Here is a 19,397-nt window from a genome sequence, read left to right as displayed (position 1 = left end):
TACAGGTAATATGCAAAACTCCAGGGAAATAAAACGTGTAAACCCCTTGTTTTTTTAGAATTATCTATCCAACCAAATGTTTATGAGGATACCTTGTAAAGATATTTACTTCACGTGGTGGAATTTCAGTGTCCACGATGATAGCCATCAGCCACGTCTGACTACCAAGCACAGGAAATACGACTATGCCTTAAGTGAGATCCCCAAGACAGTACGAAGAAAAGTAAACTATCATATTACTCTTTACTACATGTTGCTTATATGTTGAAATTATACTATTTTGGATCTATTGAGTTAAACAAGCTATTAATAAAACTAGTTGTACTTCTTTCTTTTTCCTCTTTAAAAAAATACTGCTACTAAAAAAAAAAAAATCTGGGAATTTCCTGGCAGAACAATGGTTAAGACACTTGGTGCTTTCACTGCTAGCAGGAACCGTTTCCATCACTGGATGAGGAACTAAGATTTCATGTGCCCCACAGCTAAAAAAAAAAAAAAAAAAAATGCAGTTACTAGAAAACTGTAAAAATTTCTTTGTGGTTTGCATTATATTTCTACTTCATAACACTAGGGTAGAATTTGGGAGAAGTGATTTTGCCTTTTGTTTATGCTATTCACTATAGCTTGATCTTTAAAAAGAAATATGATGATTTATATGAAACAATAAACTCATTATCCCAAAATTCAATAAAAGAACCAATGAACAAAGAGCTGTGTTCTCTCTCCTGGAATGCTGAGACACTAGCTGGGAGGCTCTGGATGGGAACCAATAGTAACAGAATGGAGAAGAGCTGTGCTGGGCTTTCAGGGACCACATGGTCCAGCCCACCTGTTTTACAGATAGGGAAACGGAGGTCCCGAAAGGTTCCTTCTCAGTCCAAGGGACTCAAGTCTGCAGTAGTTGGGGCTGAGTCTACAATCCTGACGCTACAGAAGCACCATCTTAGGGGACTTGCCCAAAGGCCTTGAAGAACCCATCCAAAGCCAATTGGCATGGCCTCCAGTTCTTGCAGCCCACACCCCTGGCCCAAGGTGCTTCCTATTCCAAGTAACAAGAATCAAGATACTTCCCTCAGCCCTGGGGAATAGGACCCCTTCTCCTTCAGCTGCAACTATAAGTTCCAGTCTCCCGGCCTCAGCCCAGAACACGCAGCTACTCACACCATGAAGCTCAGCCACTTACTTGCCCTTTGCCTCACCCTCTGCCTGCTGGGCTTGGCGAACTCAGGAAAGACCTCAGGTGAGCTGAGGGGTCAGGAACAGGGGCCCTGAGATCATCGCCTATGGGGAGGGGGGATGATGGATCCAACACATCATCTGGTCACTTCCACCTCAGGAGGAAAGAGGGACCTAGATATGGGAAAAGGTTCCCCTGAGGTCAGCATCCAGTCTCAGGAAAATCTGGGGCCAGATCTCCCAGGTGTTTCTTTGACATCATCACCAAATTTTAATTTTTCTTAAAAAGCAATACATATATTTGTTTTAAAAAGACAAACTATATGTAAACGTGTGAAGTTTAAAAAACTGGTCCCCTATTTCACACAGCCCCAACAATTCTGCTCTCCAGATTCCTGCTCCCTAGAATTCTTAAGCAAGAAAAGAAACGTTGACAGTGCTTTGAACAGGAGGCCAGATTCTCAAACTTGGCTGTGCACAGAATTCCCCTGAGGTCTCTCTGGGTCTCACACTCAGAAATTCTGATTTAATGGATCTGGGACCTCTGGGTCTCACACTCAGAAATTCTGATTTAATGGATCTGGGACAAAGCCTGGGCATTGGGACTTTTTTTTTTCCAAGTTACCCAAGAGGTTCTAATATCCTAACCAAGATTGAGAATTTGCTGTCCAAATAGAAGGTCTCAAATTTCTTCCTATAATGGCCTCTTCCCTATTCTAGGTTAAGCTTCTTCCAATAAATCCAACATAGTCAAGGTCACAAACTTGAGGATTTACATAAGGGTTCCGTGGAGCTGAGTTGACTCATGTGCTTATTTGTTTGAGGGATGCTGTCCTTATTAGGGAAAGTGTCGTTCTCAAAGTGCTGTGTGCTACATCCATAAAAAGAGACACTGAGGTCCTGAATGTCCACGGCAGATGGTTGAGGGAGGGTGTGTGTGTGTGTGTGTGTGTGCATGTTTGATAAATCATTTTGTGTGATACCCAGAGCCAGATGTGAAAGGAGGTAAAATAACAAGCGATTCAGTAAAAGAGGCCAGTTTCTTTATTTGCTGATTGCCCATGGATATTAAAAATTATTCAATGTAAATATCTAAATATCTTTTCCCTAGATATAAAAAAAATGATACTTGTTCATTGGCACTCAAATGATACTAAAAAGGATTTTCAGGAAAAAAAATCACTTGAAATTCCACTACCCAGAGATAACTGCTCCAAATATATGGAAGAATAACCTTCATGTCATCATTCTCTGGGCTTATATGTATATATAATATCCACAGAATCACACCAGACCTCATATATTGTAAATTCATTTTACATTCAGCAAAAGTTATGAACCTCTCTTCATGTTGATATATATCATCCACACTATGCTTTAGTGTTGGCCCACTGATCCCCCATTGGTGAACGTTTACATTTTTTCCAAATTATAAATTTTTCCCTTTATAAAAAAAGCTCCAGCCAACATCTTGATGTCAAGTTATGAGAGGTTGTAAGATACAGCACTTGGGATTTGAAATTGGATCTGGGTTTAAATCCCAAGCCTCTCTCAACTTACAGGCTTTATGATTTTGAAAAAATTAGCAAACCTCTCCAAGCCTCAGTTTCTCCATTTGTGAAGTGGGAACAGTTACACTTCCCATTTGATTATTTGAGTAATAGCAAGAATAGTGAACACCTAGGAGGGCGCTTGGTGTAGAGTAGGTGCTGGGGAAAAAAATCAGTTCATTAAGAGGACACATCCATGACAATTCTGTTCTTTCTTACCTTTGCAGACAATCTCAAACAAGAGGCTTCCCAGGACTTGTTCCAAATGCCCCCTGACCTGTGCCAGCTCCCCCAAGCGAGGGGCCCCTGCAAAGCTGCTTTGCACCGGTACTTCTATAACTCTACATCCAATGCTTGTGAGCGCTTTACCTATGGAGGTTGTCAGGGCAACGACAACAATTTTGAGACCGCAGAGATGTGTTTGAGGATCTGCAAAGCCCCTGGTGAGTCCTCTGATAGACCCAGGAGGAGGAATGGAGGTGATAGGATGCTGGGTGTGATGCAGGTGACGATGTTAATATGGGAGTTAGTGATGATGAGAATAAGGGGAATGAGATACCTGTCACTGATGCCTGGGAGGAGCAGTAATGAGGGTGCTGGCAGTGTAGACAGCAAGGCAGTGGTGGATGGTGGCACTGATAATAAAGATGAAAGGTGGGCTGGTTATTGTAGCAAGCCCTTTTAAAATACATCATGCGAGGTGGGGGGGTCTTCCCTGGTGGTCCAGTGACTAAGATTCTACCCTCCCAGTGCAGGGGCTGGGGTTTGATCCCTGGTCAGGGAACTAGATCCCACATGCCACAAGTAAAAGATCTCCTGTGGCACACCTAAGACCCGGTGCAGCCATGAAGCACCTGGTGGGGCTGGCAGAGGTGAAGACAGCAGTGTAACCTTTATGGGGGATCCTGTTGGCAGAGGTGATGAATGTGGTTGTAGCCGTGGTCATGGTGGGAGACGGTAGAATGAGGAGGTCCCCAGGCTGGTGGATGTTGAAGGGTTGAAGGGGTTGGGTAAGGAGTCCAATTTGAGGGCTCTGGCTCTAGGATGTCAACGGGCCAGCCAAGAAGGGAGATGACTGTCATCTCCATCACAGAGACCAGGGACAAGAGCCGCTGACGGAGACACCTGCACGTTCCCAGGCTTTGACCAAAAGCTGCCTCGGCGGCCCTTCCTGATTGAAGGCCCTGTTCTGAGCCCATCCTGTATCCCTCTGGGACTGGGTCAATAAAGTGTTCAAAGTTGACGTGGCCTGAAGCCTTCCTACAAGGGCCCTGGGCTTGTCCTCAAAAATTGCTCACAGTCACAGGGGTGATCAAACCTGCATCACCCCACCCCCAGCCCTCCAGGCCCTCACTGTCCTGTGTTCCCAGAATGAAGACAGGACAAGGACAAAAGTTCCCCTTTCACCAGCGGGTCATCAATCATCAAGGAAGCCAGACTAAATGGAAATCTGGGGACCTTGGATGTCTGTCCCTGGATCCTGGCCTGCTGCTCTTTCTTACCCAGGGCTGCATGATGAGCCAGAATGTTCTTCCTGTCCAGCAGGAACCATGGCCTGATGTGGAGGGGGTAGAAATTCAGGCAATCTTGGCCAGCTAGGGTGACTGCCCTCTCTCTCCACCAAGAGGAATACTGGAAAAAGATTGTTACAAATTTTTTTAAATTGTGGTAAACTATATACAACACAAAATTGACCATTTTAACCATTTCTAAATGTACTATTTATTGGTATTACATATACATACACTGTTGTAGGTATATATACACCATGACCACCACCCACCTCCAGAACTTTTTCATCTTCTCAAACTGAAACTTTATATCCCTTAAAAATTAACTCCTTTTTCTCCCTACCCTGGACACTACCACTCTAATTTCTGTCTCTAAGAATTTAACTGCTTCAGGAACCTCATAGAGTGGAATCATACAGTATTTTTCCTCTCGTAACTGGTTTGTTTGACTTAGTACCATGTCCTCAAAGTTTATTCATGTTGTAGCCTGTATCAAAATTTCTGTCCATTTTTTTGTTTGTTTGTTTGTTTTGGCTGCTCTGGGATCTTAGTTCCCTGATCAGGGATCAAACCTGTGCCCCCTTGCAAAGGAAGCTCGGGGTCCTAGCCACTGGACCACCAGGGAAGTCCCAAAATCTCCTTCTGTTTAAAGACTAAATAATATACCACTGTTAGGTACATTTTGGATATCGGGCGGGGTCTGCCCTGACCACCCTGCCCACCACTCCCAATAACTCTCTCCTCGTGTCCTACATCTGATCTAACCACTTCCTCTTGCTGGAAGGGAAAATGCTGCCCACAGTCAAGCAGCAATACTAGAAGCCAGAACCTGGAGTTTGCAGACCAGGCAGGTCCCTGTCCTGGCGATGTCATGAGGACCTTGGTGTGCCCTTCCCACCCCACCCCCTTCACATGTCCTGCTGCCCAGGAGCCAATCTAGACCGCGTGATATCACATCAGCAAGAACATACTGAATAGCCAGCCTGGCCTGAAGCTGACCCAAAGGGGACCCAAAGCTGAATGGACCCTTGGGCTTTATCCAAGGGTGGAAATGCTTAATTATACATGAATAGGTATATATTTGAGAGAGCATTTTTTTTCTTTTTTATTTCTATTTTTTTGGCCCACTGCATGGCATATAGGAACTTAGTTTCCTGACCAGGAATGGAACCTGCGCCCCCTGCAGGGGAATCACAGTCTTAACCACAGAGCGGGGAAGTCTCTCTACTCCCTTTCATGTTCTGATCAGCTACTCAGAGACTGAGCTCTGGAAGACAGAGTGAGGGTCGCCTTAACCAGGCACTGGTCCAGACACTGTAGCTACAAAAGACAAAATTCTGGCCCATATGTATCCTAATTATTAATAAGCAGGATATGGAAGCTACACAGCACGTTAGATGGTGGTGAGGGCTACTGAGGAAAACAAGGCAGGCAAGCGGCGAGCTGGAAACTGGAGAAGCAATTTATGACCAGGGTAGCCAGGGAGACCTCTTGATAACTTGATGGTGGAGGTGGTGAAGAAGAGTTGGGATTCTTCAGTTAGGTTGAAGGTAGAGCAAACAGCTTTCTTGACAGGGCATACTGGAGAGTAAGGAGAAGGATAAAAAATGAGTCCAAGGTTTCTGGGGAGATGAGAGCCGTCATTTGCAGAGATGAGCTGACAAAGGGTGAGTATGTTTAGGGTCGGGGTGGAGATGATCAGAAGTTTGGGAGATAACTGAATTTGAGATGCCTTTAACATCCAAGCGGAGATGGCAAGTAGGCAGCTGGGTAAATGAGTGTGGAATTCAGGGAGGAGGGGACCTAAGCTATGAGGTGTCATCTGTCTATAAATTATACAAGACATAGTAGTCGACGGCATTTCTAGGTGCTGACTTGGCTGCAGGTATAAACTCTACTGTTCTGACTTAGCAAACACCCCACTACATGCAGGCTGCCAGGACCACTTAGCTTCAGATAATCTACCCACCTGCATTCCTTTTTTTTTTAAATTTTATTTATTTGACTGCACCAGGCCTTATTGCAATACGTGGGATCTTTGGTCTTCATTGCAGCCTGCGGGACCTTTGGCTCCAGCAGGGGAGTCAAAGAGTCTAGTTCCCTGCCCAGGGATCCTATCTGAGCCTTGAGATATCCTATCTGAGCCCATTGCATTGAGAGCCTGCAGTCTTAGCCACTGGACCACCAGGGAAGTCACCATGCTCACCTGCCTTCTTATGTCATAGCCGGTGTGTTTACTGCTTGAAGTAAACTTGAGTAAAAGCCTCTTGACCCAGTTGCTCTTGCCCATGGTCTGGACTAGCTCACTTATGCCACCCCTTGTCCTACACATGCACACACATCACTTGTACATTCTAGAAGCTCTGGGAAAACCTTCAGAGGTAACCTGAACAGCCCCATCTCTGTTAGCGGTACACTGGATGCATGCACTGTATTAAAGACCCTGCACGCATACTGGTGGGGTTTCTAGAGTGGGTCCCCCCTCACCTTACTCATCCCTACCTCTAGCCCCCAGGCCCCAAGTCACAGTAGCCCACACCCACTCACACAACCACGTTTGTTGACTGAGCACTGACTTGTCCTGAGTGCAGACGCATTCAGGTGGAGGACAGCCCCTGGGCCTCCAAGAAGCTCCTAGTCTAGTGGAAGTTAAAGGACAGTAACAGCCAGGGAGCTAAGGACTATGAAAGCTGTCCAGGGAGGGCACCCACAGCAGTTCAGTGTCAGGGAAGACTTCCTGGAGGAAGCAACATCTCACCCAGTTTCGTCAGTCAGAGTGAACCTGGCAGCTGAGGGGAACACAGTGGTTAGCAGAGTGGGGTATTCTGTTTGATGGGCAATCGATCATAAGACTAGGCTGGGAGAACTGGGAGAGGGAGGGGCGGCCCACGAGTAATGTACACACGTGACAAATGTCAGAGGAAGAGAATGAAGGTGGGGGCAGGGCAGACATTTGCCAGAGGACTTGTTTCTCAGGAATCTGGGGTTATACAGCCAGGACGTGGGCAGGGGCAGGCTTCAATCCAAGGGCTTCAAAGCCTGTGGGTGGTCTGAGGACCACCCAGAACACAGGCTCCTGAGGAGCCAGATAAAAACTGAAAGGCCTGGCTCCACCCAAACTGACTGAATTCACAGGGTCTGGATCCCAGGAACCTGCATCATTTCACAAGAGCCCCAAATGGCTGCAGTGCAGAATCTGGTTGGAAAATGCTCACCCAAAGCTCTTCTGTGTCCCCAGCGTCTCTCCAGCACGACCCCTGGTGATAGGGGACTGGCTCTCAGGGTTCCTAAAAGGCACAGGATGATTCACTTTCACGGTCGTGGAGATGTTGACATAAACACTCCCCGTCAAACCCAGGGAGTTCTGGGAACCAGTCAGAGGAGGATGCTGGGGGAGGAGGGAGGCAGGAGATGAGAAGGAATTTCTGGCAGGGGTGGGAGGAGGCAGGGGCCTTTGGTTGGTTGGTTGGTTGTTTTTTTGGCAGGGGAGGGGATTGGACAGGAGATCCAGTTCCGGTACCTGCCAAACACTCCCAAGGCCCCAACTCTCCCCAGGCCTCAAGGACAGGAGACAAACAACCATGGAATTAGATACTTTTTATTCCACAACCAGTAATCTCCACCTACCACACAGTGGTACGAATATTTGAGCACATCCTGTTACCCAGGCGGGCAGTGTCCAACAGAATTTTCTGCAGTGGTGAACATCCGTCCCCATGATGCCCAGTACCGCAGCCAATAACCACTTCTGGTTACTGAGCACTTGAAATGCACTCAGTATGGATAAGGAAATGCATTTTCAATTTAAATTAAATTCAAAAGCCACTTCTGACTCATGGCTACTGTCCTGAACATTGCAGCTCTAGGCCCTGGCCCAATTCACAACACAGCTTGGTTCAAAAGCCGCCGCAGGGGAGGGCAAATGGCAGGAAGAGCCTTGGGGGCGCGGCGGGGGCTGGGGGATTCAGCCACCACACCCCTCTCAAGAAAAACTGCAGCCCAACTGTGAGCAGGGCTCGCCTCAGAGCGGGGGGACGCCTCGGGCGCGCCGGATGAGGTTGGCCAGCCGCTTGACCAGGCCGCCCTTCCTGGGCTCCTCGATCTGGAAGGTGCGGGTGAGGAGGTTGTAGAAGGAGCCGTAGCACACGGCCACCACGGTGCAGGTGAGGCAGACGACGTTGTAGGGCATGCTGAAGTCCGGGGTGGGCAGGCTCACCAGCAATGGCTCCGTGTAGAGCCGCACAAAGTAGCTGGAGCTGTCAGAGGCTGGGAAGCTGGGGGTCGGGAGTGGGCGGTGAGGCGGGATGGCCGCTTCCCCACATCTCACCCCACCCATCCTCATCCTCTCTCTTTGGCCACGCAGGACAATGTCAGTGGGAAGCATTTTCAAAGCTTTCTTAGCCTCATAGCCTTTTAAAGCTCAATACAGACATCTGATCAAAGGAGAGCTACGTTGAGGGAGAGGAAAGGGACCCTGCCTTCACTGGGCTGCCTCTTCCTAAGCCGTCTGGTCTCGGCCTAAAGGTCATCTCCTCCACGCAGCCTTCCTGGATTACCCACCAGATTACTCCCCAGCAGTTCCTCTCTGGACTGTGCCCATGAGCAGGGAGGGGCAAGTCCATTTTGTCTAGTGCTGTCCACGTGGTGCTCTCTGAAGTACCCAGCATCTGATAAGTGCTCAGTTCCACATTTGTAAAAGAACCGATGAGTAAACGTCCTGCACTTCTCACCTTCTGATCTCCTAGCAGCTCTTTAGGATCATTTCATAAAGACTATACTAATAGTACAGACCACTGGGGTTTGAATTAGGATAGGGCCAATCTACTCATTACTTTGCAAGCACAACCTCTAACCCCAGGCCAGCCCACAGGAGCCTGATCCTCTGTGCAGGTGCCACCCGGACACCAGCAGCCAGGCTCACACTTACAGGCTGTTGAAGAGGGGGCTCTCTTCCCAGTCCCCAGGTTTGGCTGCCACCACACTGGGCACGAGCGCGCTGAGCACAGATGGGCTGCAGAGAAGCAGACAGACACTGTGAGCCGTGCTCCCCACACTCCTCCCCCAGGGAGCATGGTGAAGCAAACAGACACTCCATGAGCTGTGCTCCCCACACTCCTCCCCCAGGGAGCGAGGTGAAGCAGACAGACACTCCGTGAGCTGTGCTCCCCACACTCCTCCCCCAGGGAGCGAGGTGAAGCAGACAGACACTCCGTGAGCTGTGCTCCCCACACTCCTCCCCCAGGGAGCGTGGTGAAGCAGACAGACACTCCGTGAGCTCTGCTCCCCACACTCCTCCCCCAAGAGGGCGGGGGCGGCAGGTGACGGGCCCCCACCTGACATAGAAGCCGTGGTTGGGGTCCGGGGTGTACTCAGTCCACTTAAGCAGCGCCCGCTCAAACTGGATGGAGACCTTGGTGATGGAGTTGGCCGGCAGCTGAATCAGCATCTCCAGGAGGTGGGGCTGCATCCGGTCCTGGGCAGGCTGATAGTGGATGTAACCTGGGGACCGACAGGGCACCCAGAGCTCTTTCCAGGGTTCAGCCCACCTGCACCGCTTGTCCCTACCTGTCCAGCCTTGGGGCTGGGACTGGGGAGCCAAGGAGGAGGAATCGGGATCACGGAAGGCAGGGAGGCCCCTGGGGGGGAGGAGGAGGGCAGGGAAGGGAAAAGGTGTTTCCAGGGCAGCTGCTCCAGGACATGCTCAACCTAATCCATCTTCACATCACGAAAACTGGGCCACCAGACGTCCAGTGCCTCCCGTGATGCAACAGGGAGTCCAGAGAACCACCTGGGAAGGTTTCTTGCCAAAAATATGAGACCTGAATCTAATTAAGTTTCTAAAACTAAGCACTGATACTCAGGAATACACAGAGGATCGAGGAACATGTTAAACATGGGCCAACCACAATGTAGAACATCCTATACAACAAATGACCCAGTTTTGCCAACAAATCAATTTTTAAAAAACCACTGGAACTGTTTTACAGATTAAAGGAGATGTAAGAGGACCACACCAATCAAGGCGGGAATAGCAGGGGAGATGGGGGAGAAGGGAAGTGTATATGGGAACCCCATACTTTCTGCTCAACTTTTCTGTAAACTTAAAACTACTCTTAGAAAAGTAAGTCTATTAATCTAAAAAGACAGAAAGAGAAACTTAAGAGTATATCAAGCAAATATACTGTGAGCACCTGATTTTTACCCAGTTTAAATCAATTATAAAGTTATTTTCAAGACCACTGGGGGAAACAGGAGTGATAACAATAGGTTATACATATTTTTAAGCCCCTTACCTGTTAGAGATGTTTAAAGGTGAACTGACATGATATCTAGGATTTCTTTTAAGATACTCCAGCAAAAAAGTAACCAAACCAAATAAATAAATAAAGGGAAAGATGAAACAAAAATGATGGGAAGCTGTGGAACAGAACAGAGAGCCTAGAAATGAACCCACATTTATATCAGCAATTAATCTATGTCAAAGGAGACAAAAAAACACAATGAGGAAAAGACAGCCCTTTCAATAAATGGTGTTGGGAAAACAAGACAGCTATATGCAAAAGAATCAACTTGGATTACTTTCTTATACCAAATACAAAAATAAACTCAAAATGGCTTAAAGACTTAAATGTAAAACCTGAAACAATGAAACTTCCAGAAAAAAATATAGGCAGTGTGCCTTTTGACCTAGCAATGTTTTTTTGGATATATCTCCTCAGGCAAGAAAAACAAAAGTAAAAATAAACAAATGTGGTTACATCAAACTAAAAAGCTTTTGCACAGTGAAAGAAACTACCAGAAAAATGAAAAGACAGACTATTGAAAGGGAGAAGGTATTTGCAAATGATATCATAAGGGGTTAATACACAAAATATACAAAGTACTTACACAACTCAATGTCAAAAAAGAAAAAATTGTTTTAAAAAATGGGCAGAGGACCTGAATAGACATTTTTCTAGAGAAGACATACAGATTGGCCAACAGGCAGATGAAAAAATAGTTCAACATCACTAATCGTCACGGAAAGGCAAATCAAAACCACAATAAGATATCACCTCACACCTCTCGGGATCATCAAAAAGACAGCAAATAACAAGTGTTGGTGAGTATACAGAGAAAAGGGAGCCCTTGTGCACTGTGTTGGGAATGTAAATTGGTGCAGCCACTATCAAAACCTGTAGGGAGATTCCTCAAAATTTAAAAGCAGAACTACCATACAATCCAGCAATTCCACTCCTGGGTATTTATTCAAAGAAAACAAAAACATTAATTTGAAAAGATACAGGCACCCCAATGTTCACCAAAGCATTATTTACAATAGCTAAGAAAACAGTATAAGTGCCCATCAATGGATGAACGGATAAAGAAGATGAAGAATATTACTCAGCTATAAAAAAGAAGGAAATTTTGACATTTGCAACAACATGGATGAGCTAGAAAACTTTAGGCTAAGTGAGATAAGTCAAAGACAAATACTGTAAGATATCACTTAGGCTAGGAATCAAAAAAAAAAAGAAAAAAGAACAAATATAACCAAACAGAAGTAGTCATAGACACAGAGGATAAACAGGTGACTGCCTGAGGAGAGAGGGGTGGGAGGAGGAAAGGAATAGATGAGGGAGGGTAAGAGGAACAAACTTTCAGTTGCAAAATAAATGAGTCACAGGTACGAAATGTACAGTGTGGGGAATATAGTCAGTAAGTATGTCTTATATTTTATGGTGACAGATGGTAACTAGACTTATCATGATGATCATTTTGAAAAGTACAGAAACACTGAATCACTTTGCTATTACCAGGAACTAGCATAGTGTTACAGATCAATTATACTTCCAAAATAAACAAAGTCATAGAAAAGAGATCACATTTGTTGCTACTAGAGGTAAGCTGTAGGGAGAAGGGGAACTGGATGAAGGCAGTCAAAAGGTACAATCTTCCAGTTCTAAGACAAGAATTGGAAATGTAATGTAGAACATAATAAATATGTTAATGTTGTACATTACACATGAAAGCTGTTGGGAGAGTAAACCCTTAGAGTTCTCATCACAAGGGAAAAATTTTTTTCTATTTAATTTTGTATCTGTATGAGATGATGGATGTTCATTAAACTTACTTTTATCTATCATGATAGATATAAGTCAAATGAGCATGCTGAACACCTTGAACTTATCTTGTGCTATATGTCAATTTTATCTCAATGAAATTAGAAAAAAAATCAACAACAAACAAAAAATGGGATATGAAGCTGGAGACTGCCGAAGCTGGGTAATGCATACATGGGAGTTCATTACTCTGTTCCATTTGGGTATGTATTTCAAATTTGCCAGAGCAAAGATAAAACAAAACAGGAACTTCCCTGGTGGTTCAGTGGTTAAGATCCGCCTGGAAATATAGGGGACACAGGTTCAATCTCTGACCTGGGAAGACTCCACATGCCACAGAACAACTAAGCCGGTGCGCCAGAACTACTGAGCCTGAGCGCTGGAGAGCCCACGACCCACACCTACTGAAGGCCACATGCCGCAACCACCGAGCCCTCGCGCCGAGAGCTTGCGCTCTGCACCAGGGAAGCCACCACACCACGAAGCCCGAGCACCTCAAGATGAGCCCCCGTTCGCCACAACTAAAGAAAGCCTGTGCTCAGCAATGATGACTCAGTGCATCATTGAAAATAAGTAAAACTATTAACCATGGGTTTGAAAATATGGGAAACCACAAAGAGGTTTAGAAAAGATTATAAGTCTAACTGTCGGGGTTGTACTGTAACGTCTTCCTAAGAAGTGTTCCTTAGTCTCCCTCCACTCCAAAGGAAAACAAGTGCTTTTGTGCTATGCCTGGCATCTCACAGCACTCAGTAAATATTAACTCCTCCTCAGAAAAATAATAGAAAAAACAAATTTTTAAAGCTGCACCTCTTTACCCCACCCAAGGAAGCAAAAACCACCTACTCCAGCTCTGTCACCTTCTTTGTATCCAATACTCTGTTTTTCTGGCTAGCCCCTTCTCCACCTCAAAGAGTCTAGGAATCATCTGAAACAAAATAGAGCTCCAGGAAAGAGGAGGAAGCAAGTGAGAAAGATAAGGAAACACCTGCCCTTATCACATCCTACGAAGATCACCAGGACTATGTGGTTTACCTACTTTGACTTTACAAACCCTTGCAGATCAGGCATTGGTGAGGTCATCAATGTCTCAAACGACTCCTGATGCCTGTGCAGACGGCGAGGTACTTGTGGAATTCCCTGAGAACTGAGGTGTTGGGGGACGTGGAGGGCGAGGGGTGGGGTGGGGGTGCGGGGCTGGCTGGGGCCTCGGCGCTCACTTGGTTTGTTCTCCTTGCCCTTGGAGGTGATGGAGAGCGTGTGCACGTACAGCCGCAGATACCAGGGCACGGCGTCCAGCAGCAGCACGGGGAAGGCCCGGTACGGGTGGGTGTTGTAGAGCAGTGTGCTCAGCTCCCCGCCCTGCAGCCCGTAGCCGCTCACATACCGCTGCGCATACAGGAAGGGCGCCGGGGGGGCCTCTGCTCAGAGAAAAGCCCACAGTTAACCACTCCTTTAAAGAAAAGAAGAAGGGGGGTCACTCCCCAAATCCACTCCCTGGGCCAGGTTCAGAGTCCCAAAGCCAGGAAGGGGAATGGGAGAGGCTTTGCCAGAACTGGGAAACCTGCATTCTGGAATAATCCCTGTCTTCCCTAACTCACAGCAATGACAACAGAATTACTGTTCTTTACTGAATACTAACAAGGCCTGAGCTTTCTGCCGGTTCCAACCCAAACCAAGTGTTCTCACAATATTTCACGCTTTTCCTTGGTAACACTGAACATGATTGCAACTAATTGTTTGAGGCCTGCTTCAACTATTATATGTTAATGTTTCTCAAAATCAGGGTATTTGTGTCAAAAAAATTTTTTGTTAATTAAATGAACAAATGCATGAATGACTTCCATGTTTTCCATTAATTATCTCATCTAACCTATTAGGTATTACTGTCCCCATTTTCAGCATGAGACAGTGAAGTTAGGAACCCTCAAGGTCATAGAGCTTAGAAAAGGTGGTGTTAGAACCAGGACGTCTGACTCCAGATATCTGGATCTAAACATAAGCCTGTTGTCTCCTGGTGAAGAGATGGGACTGTGAGTGGTCCCCCACAAGATGAAATCGCGGTAGCCCATGGTGGCCGTGGCGGCCCACCCTCCACCCACCATTCTCCAGGGGCCTCTTCCACTTCAGCTGGATATTGAGGCTGCGCGAGTTGCTGACCACAGCTGCATCCAGCAGGTCGTAGACGGCGTAGGTCTTGCGGGTGCCCAGGATGACGTCTTGGTATGTGGTGAGGGGGGGTGGGTACACCTCCAACGTCTCGTTGTCCTGGGGACACAAGGACAGGGCTGAGAAGTGAGCAGAGGGGCAGGCTGGCCTTGGAGGGAAGGGGCTGGCGTGTGTGGCTGGAAACCTCAGTACCTGGCCGGAGCTGGTGATATCCACATAGACTCGGCTCTCCGAAGCCAAGGGGCAGGGCTCGGTGAGAGTTCGGGAGAACATCCGGAAGAGGGACCAGTCTGGGGAGCAGAGGGCGGGGATGAGCTGAGGCAGGACTAGGCCTGCTCCGCACAGATGGGGCGGGGCTGGCGATGGGTGGGTAGAGATGCCAGAGCAAGGGAGCTTACCCTTCTTCCCCTGTCCCGTGATGAAGGCATCAAATACAACAGAAAGGGTCTGCCTCAGCTCCCAGGAGACGCTGGTACAGCGTGCATTCTACGAGGGCCAGACGGCAGCAGTGAGGACCTACCTCTCCCCCAACCTCACAGCCCCAGGGACTGCAACCTGGACGCAACCCCTCCTCTATTCCGTATCTCCCCGCCCATCAGTTTGCTACCACTCCCTACTGAGCACGTGACCCTGTGCCAGCAGCACCCTGCGCATCAGTGGGATGAACCGTTGCCAACAACTGCATGAACTGATACTATTATTCTCACTTGACGGATGAGAAAACCAGGGAAATAAAGTGACCCACTCAAGGTCAAGTCAGCTGGAAAGTGGCTGAGCTAGCAGGTGTACCCACGCGGCTACGGCTCATGACTGCCAGGCCCCACGACGGAGGTTAAGTGGCGGCTTGCCAGGCAACCAGTCGGCTTCCTTGGTGCGTGACCAAACCCCTGAATCGCCATCATCACGTCTCCCACCGGCCACTGGCTCAGCCCTCGACAGACACTGGGCCATGTGCTTTACCTGCACCTTCTCTCACAGCCCCAGGATGGCCCCTGTCTCCCGTTCCCCAAGACTTACTCTGCAAATAGGGCGGATATGCACTGCCTGGGAGTGGTAGCTCGTGTGGAACAGGCGATCAGCCTTCAGCAGCACCGAGAGGCCTGCCTGGAGGAGGCGGCGTGAGAGGAAAGGTCAGTGCCCTGCATGGTGATGCGCCGGGGCGTGGGGCCGAGGTAATCTGTCGGGCAGGGAGGGGGCATCAGCCCACGCCATCCACTCTCTGGGACTCCCACCCGCATTCAGGCCCCTCGGGCCTCACCTTGGAGCTGCAGGGCAAGAGCTTCTTCCACGGGGTGAGGTTCTCGGTGCAGACGACCTCCCGCGGCAGTACCGCGTAGCGCAGGAAGGAGTGGTCCGTGCCTGGGGGAGACAGGAGCCTGGCTGGGGAGGGCCCTAGGGCCCCGCTCCTCAGGACCCGCACACACTCTCCAGCACCACCGCCCCCACAGTCTCGGCCAGGGGAGGAGTGCGGAACAGCCTCGTCCCTTCAGGAGAAAGCAATGCAGAGACAGTCTTCCTGGGGAGGGTGTCCACCCTGGGGATTTATGACCTGGTCCCGCAGACGGAGAAGGAAGCAGAGGGGAAAGGAGGCAAAGGCCAGGATGAGAGGTCTCAGGAAGAAGGACAGGATGCGGCGGTCTCACCGTTGGCCAGCCCCAAGGGTTTGAAGGAGGCGGTGGGCGTGACTGTGTTGGTGGAGTCGATGAAGTTGAGAGAGGCGCAGAAGATGCCCGAGAGGACGTTACTGAGCTCCTTCCACGACTCATCCACGCTGGATGGAGACACAAAGCCGCTCACTGTCCCGGGGCTGCGTCTGCCCCCTCGCTCAGAGCCCGCAGCTGGCTGCCAAGCCATGAGGCCGGCCAGCTGCTGGAGCCGCAACTGCCCCAGCTGGGCCTGCGGCCCGGGTCTCCCCCATCAGCCCCTTCGTCCTCGCTCTCCTCTGAACACCCCTGCATCCCCGCCGGCCTCTGCTTAGGTGGCTCGTCGTCGCACCTCGTGGTGCCGCCTGACTCCTTACGCTCCCCTTCCGGTGCTCCCTCCTCCAGGCAGCGTTCCGGCCCTCCTCAACCACAGTTTCCTCCCGCACTATTGCCATTCTGACCGTCCATGCCTCTCACCAGGGCCCTCCTGGGAAATGGCTGGGTGGCAACAGTACCTTGCTGTAAGCATCTTTTCTCCTCGACTAGGCTGAGAGCAACCTGAGGACAGGGAGCAAGGCTGGGTCACCCACTCACAGTCCACAACGCGATACAAAGTGCCCCAGGCCCCAGGGGCCGAGATCGGCTCCCTGATCCACCCTGAGGTGTGCTCAGCAGGGCAAGACCACCTACTTCCCTGTGAACACTCTGGTGAGTCCTGGTTCTACCCTCAGGATGGCAAGTCTTACATCGACAAAGGTTCATGGAACAAGGGAAAATAAGCATCCTAGGACCCCAGAGAAACATCGAATTAAATTAGGTGTTTTTTTTCTTTACAGAAACAGCAAAATAGATTTGCTCTTTATAGAACTAATAGAATAAAAGTAGATTTCTGAACATCACCTCCACACTACAGGCAATGATGAGGGGAGTCAGTGACAGCAGAGTGGTTGGGATAAAAGGCAAAGAAGCCAGAGTTCAGGCAAGAGCAGAAGCCCTGGCCAGTGTAGGGGCTTGCTCTTCATTTGATACCACCATAGAGCTAGCCTGGGGTTTTTCAACAGCCCTGTGTTCAGAGCTTTCCAACTGCTCCAATCTTTATGCCTCAAATAAAGACTGCAAACTGGAAGCCTGAAAACGCTACCCAAACCATAGCCATGTTCCATTTGCTGTGCACAACATTAACCCATAGGTATTTCTTAAATTTTTAAGTTACTTGCTGATATTTAAGCTTGCCAATTTTCACATTAAAATCCAGATTTCTGGGAAAAATGAGAGTATTTGACCACAGTAGGTCTCTGTTCCCACATGACAACAATCCATTGGGGCTGAGAGGTGGCTGTCCTCCCAAGCTCTCCAGCCCGCCACAGGTAAGGCCCTAAATTTTTTTTTAAGGCTTTTTGGTTTTTTTTTTTTTTTTTAATATGGACCACTTTTAAAGTCTTTATTGAATTTGTTATAGTATTGTTTCTGTTTTACGTTTTGGTTTTTTTGGCCATGAGGCATGTGGGTTCTTAGCTCCCCAACTAGGGATGGAACCCATACCCCTTGCATTGGAAGGTAAAGTCTTAACCACTGGACCACCATGGAAGTCCCCCTAAATTTTTTTTAATTATACATATGCGCTGATTTCCCATAGTGAGATTAAGAGAATTTGGGCTTCCCAGGTGGGGCAATGGTAAAGAATCCACCTGCCAATGCAGGAGATGCAAGAGATGCAAGTTCCATCCCTGGGTCATGAAGATCTCCTGGAGTAGGAAACGACAACCCATTCCAGTATTCTTGCCTGGAAAATTCCATGGGCAGAGGAGCCTGGCAGGCTACAGCCCATGGGGTTGCAAAGAGTCTGATACAACTGAGTGAGTGAGCACACACGCACCTGGTCCAATCATAGTACCTAACCCATCCCTCCCCTAAAAAACAGTCATTTCTCGAATACAGAGATATGATGTCTTGCAGGCCAGTTTTAGCCCACATATATTTTATTTGGCCCTTGTGGCATTTTATTATTATGTGAATGAATGTCTTTAAAAGGTTGTCCAGCTTGCCACAGCTTTCTAGTGCCTTACATCCAAGTAGGCTTCAGATAACTGCTATCTATCTCCGTAGATACATGCGACCACAGGTCTGGATATATCAGGGGAAGGAAACATAAGCAAAGTCAAGAATGCCACCAGGCCATAATACTTCTTACTGCCAGTGCAGCTTTACCCCCATGGAAATGCTTCCCCCAAAGGGCAGTGGTAGGATGACACCACTTGCCATGCCACATTCCCGCCATGGCCTGCCACAGGCCTCAAGGTGGGCACTCACTCGGTGACGGTGTCTTGGAACCAAGCCCACAGCTCTGCCCCCGATGGGGCCTGCAAGAAGGGTGTCCCCCAGTAGCGAGTCCTCCAGAAGCCTTGGGTTAAGGATAGGTGCAGTTCCCGGAGAGAATACTTGGAGATCAACTGCCCCAAGGCTTTGGGGAAGAGCCTATAGTGAGACACTGGAGAAGAGACAGCAGGGGAGTGATGATCTTGGAGGGAGGGCTGTCAGCCACCCCAAAGAAACAATAAATACATCCCAGCTCTGGGGTCAGAGGAATCTAAATTCCTGACCAGTCAGTCACTGACTAAGCAATGTGATCTTGGACCGGTGCCTTTATCTCTCTATACCTCCAATTTCTTCCCTGTAACTATTCACTCAACTCAGCACCGTGCCCAGCACCCAAGATAAACGGTAATCGTCAACAGCATCCTTATCAGTGCTGTCCACGGAAGGTGCTAACTAAAGGTTTAGGATGGTAGCGTGAAGCTGCGGAGAGACCACCGCACTAGAAGTCAGCCCTCCCCGGGCCCCAGTTTCCTCACTGGTACAATGTGATTCCTCAAAAACTGCCCCACCCTTCCGCCAAGGACCCACGCCCCGGGACCAGAACCTCACCGTGGGGTCAGTCCCTGCCCCCAAGGCTGGCCTCCACCCAACTCCCAGCAGGTGCCACAGGGTTCTCCCATCAGTCTCCCCTCCTCACCTCCTTCCCGCTGCAGCTCCGAATCCCAGCGCGTGCGGAACTGGAAGGTGGCGGCTACGTCCCCTGAAGGCAGCGGGGTGATGACTAGCTCCTCCCGCAGGCTGTCGCGTGGGGGCTCCGCCTGACCCCAGACGCCCGGTCCCAGAAGCAGCAGCACCAGCAAAACTATCCGCACGGCCGCCGCCATGCCTGCGGCTGCTTCCAGTTCCCAGTGGCCCCACCCCTGCGAAAGG

General features: G+C 48.8%; 2 protein-coding genes and 1 long non-coding RNA gene across 3 annotated transcripts; 1 reads left to right on the top strand and 2 right to left on the bottom strand.

Annotated features, from left to right (window-relative positions):
- Window positions 1-910: 910 nt before the first annotated feature.
- LOC122447828 (colostrum trypsin inhibitor-like) lies at window positions 911-3,963 on the top strand. Its single transcript, XM_043478463.1, has 3 exons — window positions 911-1,240; window positions 2,954-3,169; window positions 3,820-3,963. Exons 1-3 carry the CDS (start codon window positions 1,165-1,167, stop codon window positions 3,840-3,842), a joined length of 315 nt encoding a protein of 104 aa, XP_043334398.1. The 5' UTR covers window positions 911-1,164; the 3' UTR covers window positions 3,843-3,963.
- Window positions 2,683-7,665, bottom strand: LOC122447829. The gene is made up of 4 exons (XR_006271392.1): window positions 7,453-7,665; window positions 4,229-4,358; window positions 3,286-3,361; window positions 2,683-3,095 (listed from the first exon to the last, which is right to left on the bottom strand). It is a non-coding gene; the product is annotated as an uncharacterized LOC122447829 (long non-coding RNA).
- A 156-nt stretch (window positions 7,666-7,821) lies between these two features.
- On the bottom strand, window positions 7,822-19,397 carry PIGT (phosphatidylinositol glycan anchor biosynthesis class T). Its single transcript, XM_043478462.1, has 12 exons — window positions 19,165-19,397; window positions 18,462-18,639; window positions 16,152-16,279; window positions 15,767-15,867; window positions 15,526-15,612; window positions 14,907-14,994; window positions 14,701-14,798; window positions 14,442-14,607; window positions 13,560-13,760; window positions 9,571-9,736; window positions 9,165-9,248; window positions 7,822-8,511 (listed from the first exon to the last, which is right to left on the bottom strand). Exons 1-12 carry the CDS (start codon window positions 19,349-19,351, stop codon window positions 8,259-8,261), a joined length of 1,737 nt encoding a protein of 578 aa, XP_043334397.1. The 5' UTR covers window positions 19,352-19,397; the 3' UTR covers window positions 7,822-8,258.

The sequence above is a fragment of the Cervus canadensis genome, chromosome 10, assembly GCF_019320065.1.
Source record: "Cervus canadensis isolate Bull #8, Minnesota chromosome 10, ASM1932006v1, whole genome shotgun sequence".
NCBI classification, from domain to species: domain Eukaryota; kingdom Metazoa; phylum Chordata; class Mammalia; order Artiodactyla; family Cervidae; genus Cervus; species Cervus canadensis.
This window is presented reverse-complemented; position numbering and strand designations above follow the sequence as displayed.